The 20488-nt window shown below is 46.1% G+C and overlaps 1 protein-coding gene across 4 annotated transcripts in view; it reads right to left on the bottom strand.

Moving 5' to 3' along the window:
- BRINP2 (BMP/retinoic acid inducible neural specific 2) overlaps positions 1 to 20488 on the bottom strand; it is a 128943-nt gene that overhangs the window by 53005 nt on the left and 55450 nt on the right. For all 4 annotated transcript variants that reach the window (XM_021063690.2, XM_021063688.2, XM_084977694.1 and 1 more), the window contains one exon: positions 7299 to 7657. In XM_021063690.2, coding sequence (XP_020919349.2) covers positions 7299 to 7579 — 281 coding nt within the window. In that variant the 5' untranslated portion in view covers positions 7580 to 7657. The remainder of the gene's footprint in view (positions 1 to 7298; positions 7658 to 20488) is intronic.

Here is a 20488-nt window from a genome sequence, read left to right as displayed (position 1 = left end):
GCCTCACTCAGTGGGTTAAGGATCCAGCAGTGCCTTGAGCTGTGGTGTAGGTCACAGACACGGCTCAGGTCCAGCGTTGCTGTGGCTGGGGCGTAGGCCAGCAGCTGTAGCTCTGATTCAACCCCATCCTGGGAACTTCCATATGCCATGGGTGCTGCCCTAAAAAGATTAAACAAAGAAGAAGAATTAAAATTGCACCCTGAGAGAGGTCCGCGTCTAAGGGACCCTTTTGGCATTGTGGAGGGACAAGATATGGCAGAAATAACACAGGGGGACATAGCAGGTAGAGGACAGAGTCATATGCTCTTCGGCATTTGCACTGAACTCTCAGAACTCACTGCTCAGCTTCTCGAGCACATCTGGAGCTTCCAACCTTTGCTTCTACTGCTCCTGCGTCTACAGCACCACTCCAAACTCTCCACCTGGAGAGTTCCAGCCAAGTCTGTCCTCTGCAACCCCTCTTATTCCAGCTTTCCTTGGCCTTTCTGTGCAGAAGGATCTAGCACTTTCTCCAAATGCGCTTGTCTGTGAGTTCTGCCAGATCAAGAACCGTGTCCTCCCACTTTCTGGTTTATTAGCACAGTCTTGCAGAAGGAAAAACACAAGACTTAATACAAGGACTTATTGGATAGTGGCCTTAATAAAATGACTGAATGAATAGTGCTGGCCCCACACTCTTGAATGGCAGTTGTCTGTTTCTGCCCGCGCTTTCCCCCAAGTGGGCAGCACGCTTCCCTATGGCCCAGGGGTTGCTCTGGGGTCCTGCGTTTCCGCATCATTGATGGAGACAGGATGTGCACAAGGATGAGGAGCCACAAGGCCGGATTCAAGGGCCCTTGCCGGGCTCATCACCCAGATATTTCCAGGACAAAGTTCCCTGGGCGAAGGCCCTCTGCTGGGTCTACAGCCCAGGGTAGCTGGTCTGTGTCAGATATTCGGCTGTAGACTTAGCCAGCCGTGAACACTTAAGGAAATCAAATTCTAGATGTTTCCTTCTGTCCCTCTCCCACCTCCTCCACCTATGAACTGAAAAATAGTACCGGTGACCAGACTGCAGGCGCATCCCTCCGCATTGCCTGATTCTGGTCTAATTGTGTCCTATTCCTTCCTCTCCCTGCATTCCAACAGACTCCCTTGTCAAAATATAAACCCAATGAAAGCGGCAGAGATCAACCCGTCTGCTCAGCTGCGGTCGTTTTTCCAGCAGAGCTCACCTTCTTCCCTGCCTTGTCGCGTCCCTGGAGAATCCTGGCTTCCCTCGTGGTCCCTGCAGCCGCGTGATAACACCACCTTTCCCCACCTCCGCAGCCAGGATGAACACCTAGGAAATCTCTGGGATTTGCCCAGGCGGACTGAGGGTGCCTTTGGTTGCCGTTTATTTATGTGGATTGTGATCTCTTAATTGGAGATGGTGTCTCTCCCAGGGTTCGCTGTTTATTCAGATCAGTGTTTGTTAGTCCGGGAGACGTGGTCTGGATGATAAATCAGCTCCGGAGCACCTTCTGTGACTGCTTCCACGGCTGCGCTCTGCTTCCTCACCTCTCCATCTCCCAGGAGGCCCCCACAGGCTGGTTTGAGGCCCTCCAGCCTTTTCTGCTTTGAAACTTCTCTCCCAGCTGCTGGACCTACTCTTATGAGTTTATGCGCCTTGGCACTAATAACTCCTAAATTTAACCTCCCTTGACTACTCATCTATTTCATGTGTAACATCTCCTGTAAGCATGCTCCCTACCTCAAATGCATCCTGGGGGGTGCTGCCTTACCATGAAGCCTTGTTCTTCTCCACTCTGGTCCCCCCTGCTCTCCTCCCCATCTCCCAAGCACTTAGTGTAATCAAGCTTTAATGCCATACTACTCATCCTCGGCTCCTGTTAAAATGGTGATTCTGATTTGTTAATCAGGGTGAGGCTTGAGGTGCTATAACTTGTACAAGCTCTCAGGTACTGCTGATGCTGCTGGTCCACAGACCACACTAGGAGCAGTATGCATAAAATATTTGGTTTTGCCTGCCTCTCACTTCCTTCACATGTAAGCCATTGCCACATCTTATTTTCCATCCTGATGAATTACAAATGGATTATCTTTCCTTAGGGTTATTGCTCTGGTGCCCGCTGAAAAGTTCTTTCGCCTTAACTGCCCTCATTTAGCACATGATCTGATTTTATCCCTGTTTGTCCCATTGGATGCTTCCACATGCGCCTGCTAAAACACATTCCTGCTTCAGCATTGCCTACCTTTGGGCACCACTCCAACCTCTGGGGAGGGCGGGGGGTTGTTTGTTGCTGGTATTTTTTTTTTTTTTGGTTTTAAGTTTTGCTATACTTTCTCAAAATTTGCAGACTTTGCCCAGGATATGATCAGAATATAAAGGTCTTTTTCTCGATGAAGATCAGCTACTTATTTTTTGGTTTATTTGCCTCCCCAAAGACTTCCAACATATCTCCAGACACTTCCTTTCTAAAAGGGAGGCCAGACAGAAACGGGGGTATTAATGACTATGGTCAACAATATTCTTTTTCTTTTTCTTTTTTTTTTTTTTCGGTCTTTTTAGGGCCATACCTGTGGTGGCATCTGAGCTACAGCTACTGGCCTACGCCACAGCCACAGCCACGTGGGATCTGAGCTGCATCTGCAACCTACACCACAGCTCACAGCAACACCAGGTCCTTAACCTACCTGAGGCCAGAGATCAAATCCCCGTGTCCTCATGGATACTGGCCGGGTTACCACCGAGCCACAACGGGAACTCCTAAGGTCAACAGTTTTCAACTATACCTGGCCTTGCTTTTCTCCCAATCATTAGATTATGTTCATTGTTCTATATGATTTCTAACTTTCTCTTAATTTATTCTTTCCGAGTTTTAAGTGTTTCATCATAGCGGCTTGGATTTTTTCCAATCTCATGATTATCTCTCTATTAAAGCCTTAATACAAAAAGAAATTTTAAAAAACCAGACTGCTCATTACTTTGATTTGTAGCAAAGAGAGAATGGAACATTACCGCTAGAGTGTTTCGAGAAACCATATTTACATTTGCATCAGTTCAATTTAGGTGCCTGATTAGGTTGCGTGTTATGATGAAGATGCACTTACCAGTCAAAGGGAAGTGGCGTGGTCTAGAGTAATGAGCAGGAGACTTCGAGTCAGGAGCTCGGAGTGCTATTTCTGGCTGGGATTGACTACCTCTCTGACCTTGAACAAGTCCATCTCACTGCCTTGAACCCTAATAGCTCCCACCTGCCTCACAGGGCTGCTGTGAGAGGTTGATCACTTAAGTGTTTATTGCAGTGGGGGTCACAGACTGGAGCAAAGGTGTGCAGTTGGGTGTCACAAATGGAATAGGAGACAGGGTCTCTGCTTCAACAGCTCTTACCACTAGCCTATCAAGAGAAAGTGTCTGAGAAGTGGGCCAGTTGCTCAGATCTTGGTCTGGCAGGGCTTGAGGAGATGCTGAGAGGTTGGCTAATGAAATTTAAAAGCTTGCCAAAAAGTGGGGTGAGATGGCCAAGCCCATCCTGGTATTTAGGAAGCTTGACAAGAAGGCACATTGCCTCCCTTCTTGTAATGGTGCCATCTTGAGAGTGTCCATGTCATTCCCGGGGCCAGGGGGCCAGCAGTGACCAGGCACTGGCTTCAATAAGACAGCTTAGGGTAAGCCTGCTCAGCTGGCAACCCTTGACTTTAGGAGAAAGGTCTTTCCCTGAGATGACTCTAAAAGGTGGTAGAAACAATTCTGCTGGTGGTCTACAAGACTGATAAGAGTGTGTCACAGAAAAGATTCACCCATTCTCCAGGTGAGTTCCTCTCTCAGCAGAGAGAGAGAGAGATTGAGGAGTTAAGGTTAATATGCTTTAAAAAAGAAAGCAAGAAAATAATCCTTTTTTTTCTCCTTCTAATATACGTTGTCAATAGCTAAACCCTCTGTAGATGCTATCACAGAGACAGTACCCATGGCTCTCATCTCATTATAATTTTTGCATTGGTTAATATTTGTTGAGGATACTCTAATAATAGGTAATATTTACTAAGTACTAAGTGTTTTCTATCAATTAATTCATTTAATTTTCACATAAATCCATTAGAGGGGCACGATTACTGTCCTCGATTTACAAATAAGAAAATTGGGAAAGACAGACATCAAATAACTCACCCAACATTACACAGCTAGTAAGCTACAGCCCTAGGAGTAGAGCCCAGGTCATCTGGCTCCAAAACCTTTGCTCTGAAGCCCCTGTGGCTACACAAATGTACACCTGAATGGAGAGAGCAACAGTTTCTGGGAAACCGAGGTTAGAGAGGCCAGAGCTGTCCCAGAATGACCAGTCATCTCCTTCAGGTGAGACGAGAAAATGATTTCCCAATAAGGACAGGTGGGATTCGGAGCTTAGTATTAGTGGCTGGATGTGTGATTGTGAGGTTCCGTTCACCCACACCTGGAAGAGAAGGAGGGTCTCTCTTCTTCCGTGCAGGATTCAGGTAGTTAGGTACCAAATATTCCAGCCCCACTGGAAAGGCTCCTTCTTCTCCTCCTCATCACAGTTCACCTCCTTTCTTATAGGGAAAGTACATGTGGACACGACCTGATTTCTAGGTACCAAACGCTTTCTTGAAGAACTGGACAGAAAACCAATTCTGTTTGAGACCCAGTATTTAACCACAGAGCATTTCTGATATCCTCTGCCAGTTTTTTCACCCTCGGCCCTTTCATACAAAACGCCCTTCCTTCCAGTCTTTGGGGCTGAGCCTCCACGTATGTTTTACTGGTTGTCTGTGATCTGCTCTAGTCATAGTAAGCAAGCTCTTGAATTTACCAGAGGGAATTACCACTGGAGAAAAAGGAGAAGGGATAAGCATGAGCTCCCATGGGGATAATGAAGAGCAAGTATCCACGGTTCCACCATTTTGCTTAATAACTAAAGGCAGAGCTCCCAGGATGTTCCTGGAGCAGCCGCATGTGACCATCCTCGGTCGCTGCACCACAAGGTCGCAAATCACAACGCTGCATTCCTGTCAGAATGACTGGTTACTGTTTCCCCAAGTACAGGTTCATGTGCAATAACTGACCCCAGAGAAACAGAATGGCACAGTGTAAGAGCCTGTCACATTAAATGATCAAAAAACCATTACCAACTGATAGAATGGTTGATGGTGCAGAAGTGATTACAGACGCTCCCCACGGGCCAGCTTTGAGCTGCCACCCGGGGATTCAGGGGCTGGCAGCCTTGGGACTGGGACTTGATGCCAAGAAAAATCTGTGGAGGGGAGAAGGAAACTGGTGCTTTAGTCCCTCTAGTTCTCATAGCCATTTGAAGCCAATGGTGGTGTTGGGATCTCCAGCTGGACATTTCAGTTCTAATATACTTAAATATATATATGTATATGTAGTTGGTGATAACAGTGCTTTTGAAAGATTTGGGATAAACTGAAAAGCCTGAGGTAAATTAAATCTTGTTTTCCTGGACTGGAGGGATCTGCCCCTTAAACACATTCTAGGGATGGATTTTTCTCTTTTTCTTTTCTTTCTTTCTTCCTTTTTTTTTTTTTTTTTTGAAGGGATGAAAAAAGAAATTCTTTGATAAAGAGAAGCATCATGAATTTACCTTATAGAAAATGGGGGGTGGGGGTTAACTTGACTCTCATATTTAACTGAGAGTCAAGTTACCCTTGTCTGCTCATCTACCCCAGCTGGCCGCTCTCCGCCTCCGTGGCCCTGGGTGAATCTGCACCAGTCTTTGGAGGATGGCACGGACCAGAGCTGCTGAAGCAGAGAGCATGAACTACAATCCCTTCTAAGACAAGATTGGAAGAGAGCTTTTGTTCCTCTGTGCCCAGCAGGCACCTGCCCCTCAAACACCTCATCTCGTCCCTTTGTCCGCATCTGGATGTGGAAATCATGCACCAGGAGAACGGCCCCTGTAAATAGCTGCTCTTACCCCTTGGGACTCTCCCAGCACTGAATACCTTCAAACCTTATTTCTGAGACACCATTCTAACCTAAATAGACTGCATGGTTATTGTAGAAGTTAAAAAAAAACTCTCAGAAAAAGAAAAATATAATTTCTTTAACTATGCTTTAAGAACCCCAACTGTGGAGTCTGACTACTTGAGAGCTAACTGGCTCCACCGTTTGCTGGCTGTGTGCCCCTCAGCAAGTTCCTTAACTTCTCTGGACCTTAATTTCCTCATCTGTAAAAAGGGAAGAATAATTATGCTTCCAATAGACAGCTGTTCAAAGGCTTAAAGGAGTTCATGTACATAAGGCATGCAAAGTACAGGATCTAGCAAGGGGGCGAGAATCTTTAAAAGTGCATTCATATGACTAGGTATGTGTGCACCCAAAGTCACCCACAGCAATCTCTAGATGCTAAAAGAATAGGCAATTTTATGGCTTTAGTTTCTCTCTCTCCCTCTCTCTCTCTCTCTCTCATTAGAAACTATTCTATAATTGGAAAATGTCTTGATAAAAGAAAAAAATTGCAGCAAAGCTCCCAGGGTTGTTTGAAGGCTACGGTCAAGGTGAGGAGGACAAGGGGTTGTTGCTAAGGGCACAACCAAGCAGAGGGATGAAGGGGGAGGGGTTGAATTCAGGGATGCATTCAAGGGAGCTCTGAGGTTCTCTGGGTCACCCAAGGTGAGGATTTCCAGGAGCCTTGTGCATCTGAAGTGCTGGTCCAGCAGCCAGGAATTTGTGCCTGGTTCAGCCCTTGTCAGATGGACCAGGCAGGTCACATGTTTGACTTTCAGCTCTGATGCTACAAGGAGGGGCCCGAGGGGCGGGGAAGATACAGCCCATTTCCTTGAGCAAGGCCAGCTGAGGCTGTGGTGCTGACAAGGGCGAGGGCACGCCCGTCCCTGCCCCTGCAGGGCTCCCCCCTCCTCTCGGGCAGGAGCTGGAGCTGCCCTTCCTTCATTTGCATGTCGAGGTAATTACAACTCATAAAAGTATCTCGCCCATTAGTTAAAACCCGGCCCCAGCATTTGACTCTGACCTCCTGCAGCAGCACGGGCCACATGCTGACTCCATGCCGCCTGATTTGTCCTCAATTTATAAGCAGCACAACCTATAAATAGAAACCCTTTTGCTAAGTTCCCCAGGAGGCATCAGCAGGTTTTCCAGCTTGTATGTGTTTTCTTCTTTCTTTTTTTAAAAAACCAACATGGAAGGCTCGTTCTCCTTGCCTGCTGCTCCTCTGGGGGGGCTCTCCCCTGGTGCCTGTGCTGTCTGTGGCCCACCAGCTGGCTTGGTGGTGGGCGCCCCGCCCAGACCCAGGCTGGCATCCCAAGGAAGCCCCACTCACCTGTAGATCCTGTACCTGGTGGTGAAACCCTGGCGGTAGCGCTCCACGAAATCAGTGTACTCCTGCGCACGGTGGAACGGGCCCCGATCTGTGAGCAGCCAGTCCAGGGGCGGCTGGCCGGCCGAGGAGGCATGATGCTCCGGGACCACAGCGGCTGCCGTGGCCGAGACAGCCAGCACCCAACCAGGAAGGCCCAGTGCCAGCAGAGTCGCCCATGGGGCTGCTGCCGCCACCACCGCTGGCCGAAGCCCTCTAAACAGAGTGCCACTCTGCCACCTCATGCTTCTCCTGGGCAGTTGGTGTCTTCATTCTCTCGCCACACTCTCCCGCTCTGTGCCGCTCCTCCAGGGCTCCTGGAACTGGACAAGCACAACACGGAGTTGTCAGATGCCTGCCCTGGTCCAACCCTCAAGGGCCTGTGAGCATCAAACCTCCTTGGGCAGGGCTCATCCTAGGAATCCTTTATCCTAACAACACATCTTCATCCTAGGCATTTAGCTAAGTGTGGATGTATAGTTCATTTAATTCTTCTCACAGTCCTACAGGGAGCACCACTGTCATCACTTTACAGGTGAGAAGACGAGATGAAGAAAGTTGCTAAAGTTCACGCAGCTTTTAAGTGAAGAAACCAGAACTCAGATTTCAGGTGGTCTGACTCTAACCCTAGAGTGTGTGGCCTCATTTCCTAGGTAGACTCAACATCATCTGCATCTGTCTTCCTCTCTCAAAAATGTCCACTATGTTTCAGTAATAACCTTGGATTGCGTGCTGCCTCTAGAGACTTGATGGAAAGCAAATAGCAACACCGTTTTTCTGATGGTTAATTGTGGGCAGAGTAGTGAAATCCCCTCACTGTTGTGAAGCTGGGTGAACTTAGGCAAATCACTTTCCTTCTCTGGGTTATTTATCTGATAAAGAGGCTTACTATGGAGAACAGTATGGGGGTTCCTTAAGAAGCTAAAAAATAGGGTTACCATATGATCCAAAAATCCTACTCCTGGATATATATCCAGAGAAAACTATAATTCAAAAAGATACACCCCAGTGTCCATTGCAGCACTATATATAACAGCCAAGACATGGAAACAACCTAATATCCATCAACAGATGAATGGTTAAAGATGTGGTACATATATGCAATGGAATATTATTCAGCCATAAAAAAGAATGAATAGTGCCATTTGCAGCAACATGGATGGACCTAGAGATTATCATAGTAAGTGAACTAAGCCAAAGATAAATATATGACATCACTTATATATGGAATCTTAAAAAAATGATACAAAAAAATTAAAAATTAAAATTTTAAGATACAAATAAACTTATTACCAAGGCAGAAGTAGATCCACAGACATAGAAAACATACTTAAGGTTACCAAAAGGGAAAGGTGGGGGGGGATAAGTTAGGAGTTTGGGATTAACATATACACACTACTATATATAAAATAGGTAGGCAACAAGGACCTATAATTGTATAGCTCAGGGAACTTACTCAATATTTTATAACAACCTGTAAGGAAATGTGAAAAAGAATATATATACATTTATCTGAATCACTTGGCTGTACATCTGAAACCAATACAACACTGTAAATTACCTATATTTCAATTTAAAAAACATGGAGTTCCCGTCGTGGCGCAGTGGTTAACGAATCCGACTAGGAACCATGAGGTTGCGGGTTTGGTCCCTGGCCTTGCTCAGTGGGTTAAAGATCCAGCATTGCCAAGAGCTGTGGTGTAGGTTGCAGACGCGGCTCGGATCCCGCGTTGCTGTGGCTCTGGTGTAGGCCGGTGGCTACAGCTCCAATTCAACCCCTAGCCTGGGAACCTCCATATGCCGCGGGAGCGGCCCAAGAAATAGCAACAACAACAACAACAAAACAACAAAAAATAAATAAATAAAAATAAAAAACAAAGGTAGGATTATACTATATTTAAAAAAGAAAAGAAAAGAGGCTTGACCAGATAATAGTCAAGCTCTTGATTTCCAGCTTTGAACATCTGATCTGTTTTTTTTACAAAAGGCCACACAGGAATGGCATTAGAATGAGACATCAAATTGCCCTACTGCCATCATCAGAGGGCAGATCCACGAACACAAGGTTGGCCGTCCTGCCCTTTCTTTCCCCTCGCTCTGCAGTATGGAAGCTCTCCGAGGACAGGGCTGTGTGTCCCCCTATCCTAGCTCCTGAGAGCACACAGTAGGCCATCAGAGATACTTCTCAAAGCAATGAATGGGTGCATTCCTGCCCTGCCTTCTCTGAGTTGGAGGGAAGGTGCCAGGAAGGAAGGAAGATTTTGGCCTTCAGAACTCCTGGCTGCCTATGACTCACCACAGGCCTTTGCTCCCCAGTGCCTGCACCTGTCTAAAGATAACTGGTCACCTTTATAAACCGCTGGGCAGAGGCACAGGACCGACCCAATACTGTGCGGGTTCTTGCCCTTGTCTTCATTTATTCTGTCCTCAATGTCTAGCACATGCTATCAGATCCTGGCCCACCTCCCCTCCCCAGCACCACTTTGGTCTGTGCTAGAATGACTCCCACTCCCAACATCTATAGTTTGTGGCTTTAAGGACTTTCTCTGGCTGCCAAAGCCCAGGGACGAGTTCCCTGGGGATGAAGCAAGGGGTGTCAGTTCCCTGGCATGGCCAGGCCCTTATAAGGTCAGGCCACGTGGGTTTCAGCATTTGACTCACACTCACTCCCCAGGCCCCCAAGGTCACTCTGGAATGGCTCCAGCTCAACAAACCCACCAGACTTCCCTGGGGCCAATGCAGACTCTGAAGAGGACCTCAGGCCAAGTCTTAATCCTGGATATGCTCAGTCTAAAACCTGGCCTGGGTCTGAAAGCTACAAGCCTCGCCATTTGCACAAGAGGCTTTCAAAAGAGTTGCACTGCCTGCTGGTAAGAATGGAGGGACAGAAGCCTGAGTGCCTGCACCTTCAGGGTCACTCCTCCACTCCAATTAGTAGGTATTGACCTACTGGGCGATTCTTAGAAGTTGCCCCAGTTAATGCTCACAGTATGTATATACTATAAACATTATAAATTTCCATTTCTCTGAGTCTCAACAGGCATTGATCTGGGAGGATGCAAAGGTAGACTGTGAACCAAGATCTTGCTCCAGGTCCAGACTTTGCTAAAGAATGCTCTGCTGCCTAAGGCACTAGAGCAGGCAGATAGACCCACGCATAATGACTGGTGGAGAGACGGGCTGAAGGAAGAGTAATGAGGCAGCAGGTGCCCTACTAGATCTTAAAACATATTATAAAATTCTGGTAACTAACTAGGTGAAACTGGCATGCAAAGCAGGTCAGCAGATCAATGGAATAGAACAGCTAGCTTAGAAATAGACGTTATTATACGTAAGAACTTAGTATCTATATTTTAAAAAGAACCTTCACTGGCAAAATGGGTAGGGGGTGGACTATTTTATACATAATATTGGAAAATTAGTTCCAGATGGATTAAAATGTTAAATATAAAAAAATAAAACCATAGAAGGAAGAAACATTTCCAAATGTTTTTAGAATAAGCAGGCATTACTTTTAAACTGGGGCGGGGTAGGGAAAGTGCTATAAACTAAAAGGAGGAATCAGCATTGCACATGGGGGGTAGGCATTTCTTTTTATGGGATGCAATCTGATGAGGATGCCCAAAATATTTCTCATTTAATCATCCATGCATTCATTGCTGGAGAAACATACATTGAGGACTCCTGAGTGCCCAACATTTCGCTAAGTACTGACAATACGAAAACAAGTGCTCGTTATATTATCTGAAACGCTACCTACCATTAGTGATTGATTCCTCTTATAAAATATCATTGTTTTTAAAAGCATATTGAGGGAGGCACATTTTGGAGACTGTGGCTGCTTGACACAGCTGGCCAAGGCAGCAAACACAATTAGGCGGACAAGCACTGACACAGGTGGAAGGACAGTATGGAATGCAAGTTTCTAAAATGGTCCCCAGGATTCCTGAGCCCTTCTGGGCATGCCCTGTATGATACCCTCCCCACGAGTACAGGCAGGACCTATGAATATGGTGGGATACTCCTCCAATGATCAGGTTACTAATCAACTGACTTGAGTGAATCAAAAGGAAAAGTATCGTGGGTGGGCCTGGCCTAATCAGGTGAACCTCCAAAAGAAGGTGAAATGTCAGGGAGACAGGCTTCTGCTGCCCTGGAAGAAAGCAAACAGTCATGCTGTGTACAGTCTATGGGGGCCATGAGCCAGAGATTGCAGGTGGCCTTTAGGAACTGAATGCATTTCCCAGTCACCAGCCAGTAAGAAAATGGGAATCTCAGTTGTACCACCCCAAGAAGATTAATTCTGTGCCAACCACATGAGCCCAGAAGAGAACCCTGAGCCCAGGATGAGAATTGTTTCTCTGGCTGATGCCTTGACTTCAGTCTGGTGAGACTCTGAGCCGAGGGTCCAGCTAACCTGTACCTGGACTCTTGACCCACAGAAACTGTGAGACAGTGAATTTACGTCACCAAGTTTGTGGTAATTCCTTAGAGAGAAATTCCAAAATGATAAACACATAAGCAGCAACGTACATTCTCTCCTCCTCTGCACAAGGTCTGGCATGGTGAGCTTTCTTGGTGCTTTCTGGAGAAGACTAGCAGCTCTTCTTGGCGTGAGACAAAGCCAGTATGGTGATTCCTTGAGCCAAGTGACAATGATCACCTCCTGATTCCTTGAGCCAAGTGATGATCCTCTCCCCTAAGTGTGAGCATCTCCTCTGAGCCACATTACATCACCCTTGCCCAGGTTAAGGACTCCTCAAGGTCAGAGGCCAGGTCAAACACACAGTAGGTTTTCAAAAATATGTGCCGAACCAATTCCATAGAAGCATCACTGGGAACCTGTAACAGTGTGTGGCTGTGGTCTGGCCCTTGACCCTCTTGGTGGCCGTTGCTATAACACGGGGGTGCTAGCCGCCCCCTCCCCTGCTAAGTGAGGGTTTTCTAAGGACAGGTGAGAGCATGCGTGTGCAGAGCTGTGTGCTCTTTGAAAGCGGCGAGCTATATTAAGTCAACGTGTGCCTCTGTCCTTTGTTTGTAATTATGCTTTTTCAGGGCTCACAATGTGCTGGAACCTGCCTGGGTCTAGGAGCATCAGCTTTAGAATCAAATGGTTTTGATTGCAGGCCCGGGTCTGCTGAGCACAGCAAGAACGCCTGAATTCAGTGCTGAAATTCCAGAGTGCTCCTCGGAGAAACTCAACCTCAGAATCAGATGGTTTCCGTTTCACTGGTTTTCCTCCAGATCTGAAGACATTTTGACTAAAAATCTCTTTTTAAGAAAGAAAAGTTTTAAACTGGCTTCAAATTTTTCTTAAAAAAAAAATCAAGAAAAAAACCCCCTAAAACATATGCCTTTACCTTCAAAAAAAAAGAAAAACGACAAAATAACTGCTTCATTGACAGTTGTGTAAAAATTAGGCTTTTTAAGGAGACTAGCTTTTGGTCATTTCCTGTTTATGCTCCACAAATAATATCACTAGAAACTTTGTAACAGAAACCTGTCAAACAAATTTAAAAATTTTAACCATTTATGTTCTCGTGACTTCTAATGGTACCAGTAAACATTCAGCAGGTTAAAATAATTAGCACCTTGCCCATGATGCTTCCAAGCATATGTTTTGTCCTAAAACTGGCTGTGAAAGTAAACCCCCATGTTACACGTGAGCATATTCCAGTTATGGATAAGTTGGCTTCTTGAAGAAAAAACAAACCCAGAAATTGACTTGTGAAAGCCAAACAATTTCATTTACTAAGACCACATTCAAGGCAGAATTTTACGCCTATGTGAATAATAAATTAGCTTTGGCCCAAAGGTACAAGTAAAATAAGTTGTGGCTTTTCCTTTGTGAGTATGTTAGCTTAGCTCTGTTCTCTCAGCCATGAATCTGATGGTTCCCATTTTTGTCAATGAGAAGATCAAGTCTAGACAAAGCCACATGAGAAGCAGGCAGTGCCGTCTTCAACATGGGAGGGCATGTAAAAATCACATCTCCCCCGCTGAGATTATCACCCAGCGGGGGACTTCTGGGGATGCTTTTGTGTCCTTCTCTTGGTCTCCATCTTCATGTATGCTAGGTGTGTCGAGAGAGCAATTAGGATCTGGGGCATCAATTGCTCAGGTACTAAATCCTGGCAAGTGAGATAGAATGAGAGAAGGGTTGCATGTTGGAGGAGTGAAGGAGACGGCTAAGCTGTTGTGAAGAGGCCAGAAGTAAAGGAGAAATAGGTGTGAAATGAGTATTATAAATAACAACTTGTTAATGCTGCTAACAGTTATCACTGACAAATAGCAGCATGCTCAGTTTATATGTGTGTGGTCACTGCTGCTTATGAAGCACAGACAATAAAATGAGGTATGATCTTTGTTTCCCAGATTTTGGGTTCCCCTTTCAACAGCTGAGAACACTGAGGCTGGAAATAGATACGTGACTTGCACAAGGTCATGCATGCTAGTGGCAGATCCAGGTCCACCAATTCTAGCTCCTATAGAATTTACGCTTCAGTGCACCACTGATGTGATTCACAATTACAAAAACAGGCAGGCTTTGCCACTCACAAGTCGGTGCCCTTGGGAGCAAGCCACTGCCCCTCTGGGATCCTCACATTAGTCATCAGTAAAATGATTTCAGAGGTAAGATGATCCCTATGGTCCAGCCTGATGCTGACATCCCTTAATTCTATGCAAATGAAAGGGGACAAATGTAAGGGGAGAGGTGCTGTGATCTTGGTCTTCTTTGGGAAGAAGCTCTGTTTTAGAAAGGAGTGAAGCATAAGAGAAGTGAGGGATGAGGCAGAAGTTCTTGCCTGATGGAGCAGTGACATTTAATAAAGTGATTAGGCAGTGACATTAAATACGTTTTCAAGCCATTTGAGTGGTTAATTGGCCAACTCTATTGGAAAGATGTTTTTGTGAATAAATCGGAGGGTGTTGGTGATTAAAAAAAAATGCACAGAAAGTATTGTTTGCTCTTAGCATCAACAATATCTTGATGCAAAACCTCCTGTGTTGACTAGAAAGGGAGGGGAGACAGGACGGATGAGAGGCCATTCTGGGGTGGAGATTCCTAAGGGGGAGGGTGGACGGGAGCTGATATCAGGTCAGGTTAATGACTTAGATTCTCCTCTCTTTTTGGGACGACCTACCAGCCTCAAAAGACCCTAACCATGATGTTTTTACCCTTATTATAATGCTCCTGGTTGCACTTGAAGAGCTTCAGCAGTGTCTTCGTCCTGTAGTGCGCCCAGGCAGATGGTACGCCCAGACTACTACTGTCCTCTCCAGGCTCTGGGTTATGACCTTCAGCGTCAGCCCTGGAACTGGCATGGAACTGGCAAGGCAGACCTGATGCATTTCACTGCTGGACTAAAAAGAGGCAAGGCCGACAGACAGCCTCCCTGTATAGAGTCAGGTTTATAGTATTAATGATGATTCGTGTGAAGGTTAAGAGATGATAATGATGACTCTTTGCTAAATGTTCTTGGATTCATCTGGGACCTTTAAGAGGAGAGACTGTGAGAGGCAAAGGGAGTTGCTAGAGACCATTCCGCAAGGAAGCAGAAGTGAAACTTGGACGTCCTGACTTCAAAACCTGTAATTAGGCTCTCCTCGCCCTCCCTCACTTGTAGCCATCGAATAGTCAATCAGTCATTAAGCACTTTCTATGCACAAGGATTGTACTAGGTGATGGTGGTAAATCTGATGAACTAAAAAAAAAAAAAAAAAAAAAAAAAAAAAAAAAAACGTTTGCCCTCATAGAGCAGGAACAAAACGCAAGGTTTTGAGGATCCTGTAATGAGCTTAAAAAATAATATAGCTCCCCCTTTCCCCTCACCCCCCATACACAGAGCTTTGTGGCATTAGACCTCATAGATTTCATCTCCCCAGGGTCCCTGATTTATAGTTCGTGCTGTGTGAGAACCAGCCCCTCACTCATCAAGGACGGATTCATCTGTCAGTTGCAGAGGCTTCAGACTTGCCTGCCGGGTGTCCTTGGCACTTTCCCTGGGGAAACAAGCTCACTAACAGGCTCCCAGAGCCTCGTGTGATGAAGTCCCAGGTCACCATGTACAGACCAGGGTGGCCGCTCCGGCCCAGAGCATCCCTTGAGGTCACAGGGGTCTCCAGAATAGAGAAAGAAAGCACTGCCAATCAAACAGAACCTCTGAATGAAAAGCTGCATATTTCAAAGCCTTAAAACCTGATCTCCATGCAGATGAACGTTCCTCAAAACTCTTTCCATTAGACCCCTTCCTTATGAAAACCCAGCAATGCCTTGTGGCCCCAAGAACAAATCTGCCTTCCTTCCCCTGACCGCCACTGAGCCCTAACAGCCACTTGGCCGCGGAGGGACCGCAGGCATAGACCACAGAGCCAGAACGCCTGGCTTCTCACGTTGGCTCCACCTCCCTGGCCTCAGCTCCCTCATCATCTGCTAAAAAACAGAATAATAATAATAGTGCCTCCTTGGGGGGGGAGGAGTTAAATGGGATAATATTTGGAAAGCCCCTAAAAAATTCCTGTGCTGTGTGTGTTTACTGTGGTTTTGCTTCCAATGCATCGACATAGGTCATAGGTTATTGAAGCCAAAGAGTCCAGAGGCACTGCTTTATTCACTGTGGGTCTTGTGTTTGTTTTACTGTTGCTTTTTACAGGTAAGAGGCCTGAGAAGCTAAGTCTCTGCTAACAATGTGTCCTCATTAGCCTCGGGGGTCTATACAGGTCGCTCCAAGCGACCTCACTGGTCCTCCTCCCCCGACTGCAGAGGTGGGCAGTCCTTTTGCCTTATCTGCGGCCTCTGTCACTTGACCCATGGTAGCCTCACCACGTGGGCTTTACCATATACTCACGCCTACCCTCCTTTTCTCTGAATCCACATCTATCATATCTTTGAGACGCTCTTTCTCCAAGAAGACTTTTTTCTTTTTTTTTTTTTTTTTCTTTTTAGAGCCTCACTCGCAGCATATGGAGGTTCCCAGGCTAGGGGTCGAATGAGAGCTACAGCTGCTGGCCTATGCCACAGTCACAGCAACACCAGATCCGAGCCACGTCTACAACCTACACCACAGCTCATGGCAACACCGGATCCTTAACCCACTGAGCGAGGCCAGGGATCAAACCCGCAACCTCATGGCTCCTAGTTGGATTCTATTACACTGCACCAGGACAGGAACTCCACCCCAGAAGCCTTTCAAAGCCAGCCTCTATGTTGATTACTTGGTTACTTTGCTCCCTGATTAATTTCCACCTGCTCAGATGGTGGAAGTGGGGAGAGGGGGGAGATCTAGAGATGAGCTGGCCCAGGGGTTCTCCGCAGCCGAGAGTGTGTGTGCAGTACGTGTGTCTGTGAAGGGAGGAGACTGATGGAGAGAAAGGAGAGGGGAAGAGAGGGATGACTGCTATCTTGGGTTGGGGTGCACGTCTGTATTTTGGAATATTTTGAAAACCCTTCAAGGGGATTTTGATAAAACTCTCCAGTGCGAGCCAGTGATGGAATCCCCTTCACATTGCTTGACAGATGAGAAAACGCAGGGTCACAGAAGTGCAGTGAGTGATGGCGAATTATTCAAAATCTGGGGCAAAAGCGGGCCTGGAACCTTTTTCAATGCTAAGCCTAGAGCTCATTCCATCTTTATTTCACATGTGTCCAAAGTAAAGTGAAATGTTCTGAGGCCGGAACCCAGGAGTTCAGCGCTACCACCATCATCACCGATTACGTTCTCATATCTTTATTATGTACCAGACCCTGGTCTGAAATCTTTCCATTCCTTGGCTCATTTAATTCTCGTAAAACCTTCTGAGGTTGCAGAGGAGGAAAGATCCACAGACTTTACTCCGGTAAGGGAGCTGTAGTCACAGAAGGTCACCCTAGATTCCTTTAGGTCATTCTCATTTTAAAAATGTCCATGGATTGATGGAAAGTCTACAATCTTCGAGCACAAAAGCTAGATTCACCTAAAGTCAATTCCCTGGCTTGGTCAAGGATGCTTACGCCTTCTGCTTTTGGGGAAGCTGTGTGGCTCTGGCTTTGATGGTGGCCTGTCAGCAAGGCCTTATGTGAAAGCCCTTAGATCACTTGCAATGTCTCAAAAACCATAAGTTTAGGCACACTCCCCCAACCTAGGCCCTGGTGAATGGCCCGCAACTGCCGGTGTCCTGTCCGCCCCTGAGTTACACGGTTCTCCCCTCGAACTCCCAAACCCAACTGAGCTTGCACCCGAGTTCCCCATCCCCCTCCTTAATGGCCAATCTCAGAGTGTCCATCCTAAGGTGTAAGGGGCCTGCACCCTGGCTGGCTCCTGTATCCCTGCTCTCAGCTCCCTACTTTCTGTTGCAGAGGCAGACCTCCAGCAATGGCCTGCCCCTCTGCCTAATTCTGAAATGTCCTACCGGCTCGTGATTACATCCCTCTTTGTGGGTTCTGTTACCAAGAGTGTCCGAATCATGCCCTACGATCCTGTCCCTGGCCATGCCCAGCCACTCTCCCTGCATCCAGCTCCAGGAGCCGGCTTAGTTATCCCTGGCAGACAGCTGGTTCCATCCTCCAGAGAGGAAAGCTTCTCTGTTCCTGTTGCCTTCCCCTCATCTGGCTTCCATTGCTGAAGCCCCAGCTTATTTCCCAGCAGAGCTGGCCTCTGTATTCACAGGAGGGTTGAAGTGGTTTCTCTCAGGTCTGAGAAGCCAAAATAAACCTCAGCCAATCACATGGAAACTGCTCGGCACGGCGCAGGCTGCTGCACTGAGGGGGTGCTAAGGAAGAGCTCTCCAGCCTGACCTGCAGCCCTCACAGTTATTCTTGCTCTTGGCTTTCCGCCATGCCTGTCACCGAATCTGATCTTTTAACCCACGCTCTGCCCTCCTGGGCCCTTGGCACAGACCAGAATGTAAAATGATAATGCCCTGAGCTCTGCCAAACAGCACAGGGCTCCGGAGATGTTACAGATGCAGCTGGGACCAGCAAACAACATTGTTTCCGGGATTGTGTTTGTAAATATATGAGTTGCCTGACAGCTTGTGGAATTAAATATAGATGCTACATCACAAATGCTAGCAAAAATAAACTATATGCTGCTCAATGAATGTCAATAAGTACACTGAGAAAGAATCATTATTCCTTTCTGTAGCAAGGTCCAAGAAACCCGGCCCTAAGTGGATTTTGGTTGCTTAGTTTTTGGTGAAGGCGACTTTTTCTCCCATAGGCTTTTGACTGGTACTGGCAGGCAGCTGGCGAGGGGGTTGGGGCAGAAGGGGTGGGAAGGGGTAGCAGGAGATAAAGTGGGTGCAATGCCATCAGTCAGTTTGCTGTGTTGGGTGTAGTGTGTATGCAGCAGTGGCCAACTTAGAGGTTACCAGGTAGACCAGGAAACTGCTATCAACCTTTTGGGAACTGATAACCTCAGGGTACCCTTTCTAAAATATGGTCCTAGGCCCACGGTTGGTTTGGAAAGACGGATGGAGAACAAGCTTATCCACCACAGTGAGTCCCCTTCTTCATTTCTTGAGCCAAATGACTCGCTTTCCCTTGCATTGATTTCTATAGTTTGTTTGTATATTACCTACCTTTTAAATTAATAATGACAGGTTACCAGAAGCTGGTGTTTCTACACTAAAATCGACACCCTGCAAGAGTTTACCCAACACTCTCTCTCCTTCAGTCTTCAGCTGAGAAGGCTTATTGTCATGTAATTCTTTGCACTGATGCAAAGCTTGCTCTGCCCTGCCAAGGTCACTGAAACCGCCACCTAGGAGGTGGTGCAAAACGAAGGTTGCTTTGCACTTAGGGCCTCGTCAGTGTTATCCTGAGGAGTTAACATTTTCATGTGTGTAGATCATTTTAATTTATGTCGTTGCTGTGTTGTTGCCAATTTTGTTTTTTGTGTTCCTCTCCAATTCTTTACCAGCAAGTTCTTTCTCCACTAAAAGATGGCCTTAGGTAGACCACAGTGACAGGGGCACCATCTGGAGATCCTTGTGCAAAAGGTTTCAGAGATTTCAGTGAAAGAACTAGAGTAATCCTTTAAAAAAAAAAAAAAAAAACTTAATTCACACTGCACTCTGGCTCACATTGCTATAGACTACCTAAAACACTTTTGACAAATTAAACACTTTGTAAGATGTGACAATAAGTCTCCTACTTCCTTTCCTTTTAGGAAAGTTAATAAATACCTACTCGTTATTCCAACTAATGTTTATTGGACAAAGAACATTCCATTTAGCTAGAATGTAAAATGCATGAAGTGGATTGTGGAAGAAAAGGCTAAAAGGTGGTGCTTGGATTTCTTGGAAAGGAAGATGAGTGCAAACCCTTGTTCTGACTTTCTTAGGGCAAGCCTTATTAGCCAAAGTCACTTAGGTGGACTCCATGCTGACCAGGATTTGCATATGTCCACAACTCAGTGATAACTGAGGCTCAGATCGGCAACTTCCAAGTCAAAACTGAGATTGAATTGTTTTCAGCCGAATTTTGTATAATATCATTGATTTTCAGTTCCAATTTTTGGAGAAAGACATAAAGTAACTCTATTTAAAATATTTAAAATGAAATCAAGTATTCCATTTCTTAACCATAGTAACAGAGAATATAGTTAGGACGAAAAAAGAAAAGCCAACCATTTCCTTAAGTGGCTCTCAGCTGGGGGGGGGGCGGTGTGTGTGTGTGTGTGTGTGTGTATCTGGGTTGATATGATTTTGAGCCCAAGAAACCTTTGTCAATTTCCAGAGAATTTTTTGGTTTTAACAATTTGGCAAGGGGTGCTACTTCTAGGGGGTTAAAGCCAGGTGGCTGTCAAACATCCTATAATGCCTGAAACAACTCCCCACAGCAAATAATTCTCTGACCCTGAGCATCGTATGATTGCGGTTGAGAAGATCTGCCTCACACCTACAAATTCTAACACACACAGACTCGTAAGGCATCTCAGAATAATAGAAGACCAACCTTTGGGGTACATTTTTCACGCATATCTAATTTGCCACCACTGGTCATGGCGGCCAAGACCAAGATCACTCACCTCCACCATCCTCCTTCTAGGACTCCTGCTTCGTGCTTAATTGGCCCTTGATATTAACAACAATCAAGCGGTACAAAGTCCTATTTATTGAGTGCTTATTTCCTACTGGCTGCTGTGCTAAGCACTTTACTTGCAACAAGGTAC

Source organism: Sus scrofa, chromosome 9 (assembly GCF_054392235.1).
Source record: "Sus scrofa isolate SSC_HxYL_T2T_F1_AM1 chromosome 9, Sscrofa_HxYL_maternal_Yorkshire_Landrace_v2.0, whole genome shotgun sequence".
Classification (NCBI taxonomy): domain Eukaryota; kingdom Metazoa; phylum Chordata; class Mammalia; order Artiodactyla; family Suidae; genus Sus; species Sus scrofa.
The sequence above is the reverse complement of the archived record's forward strand: the minus strand, read 5'-3'. Positions and strand labels throughout refer to the sequence as shown.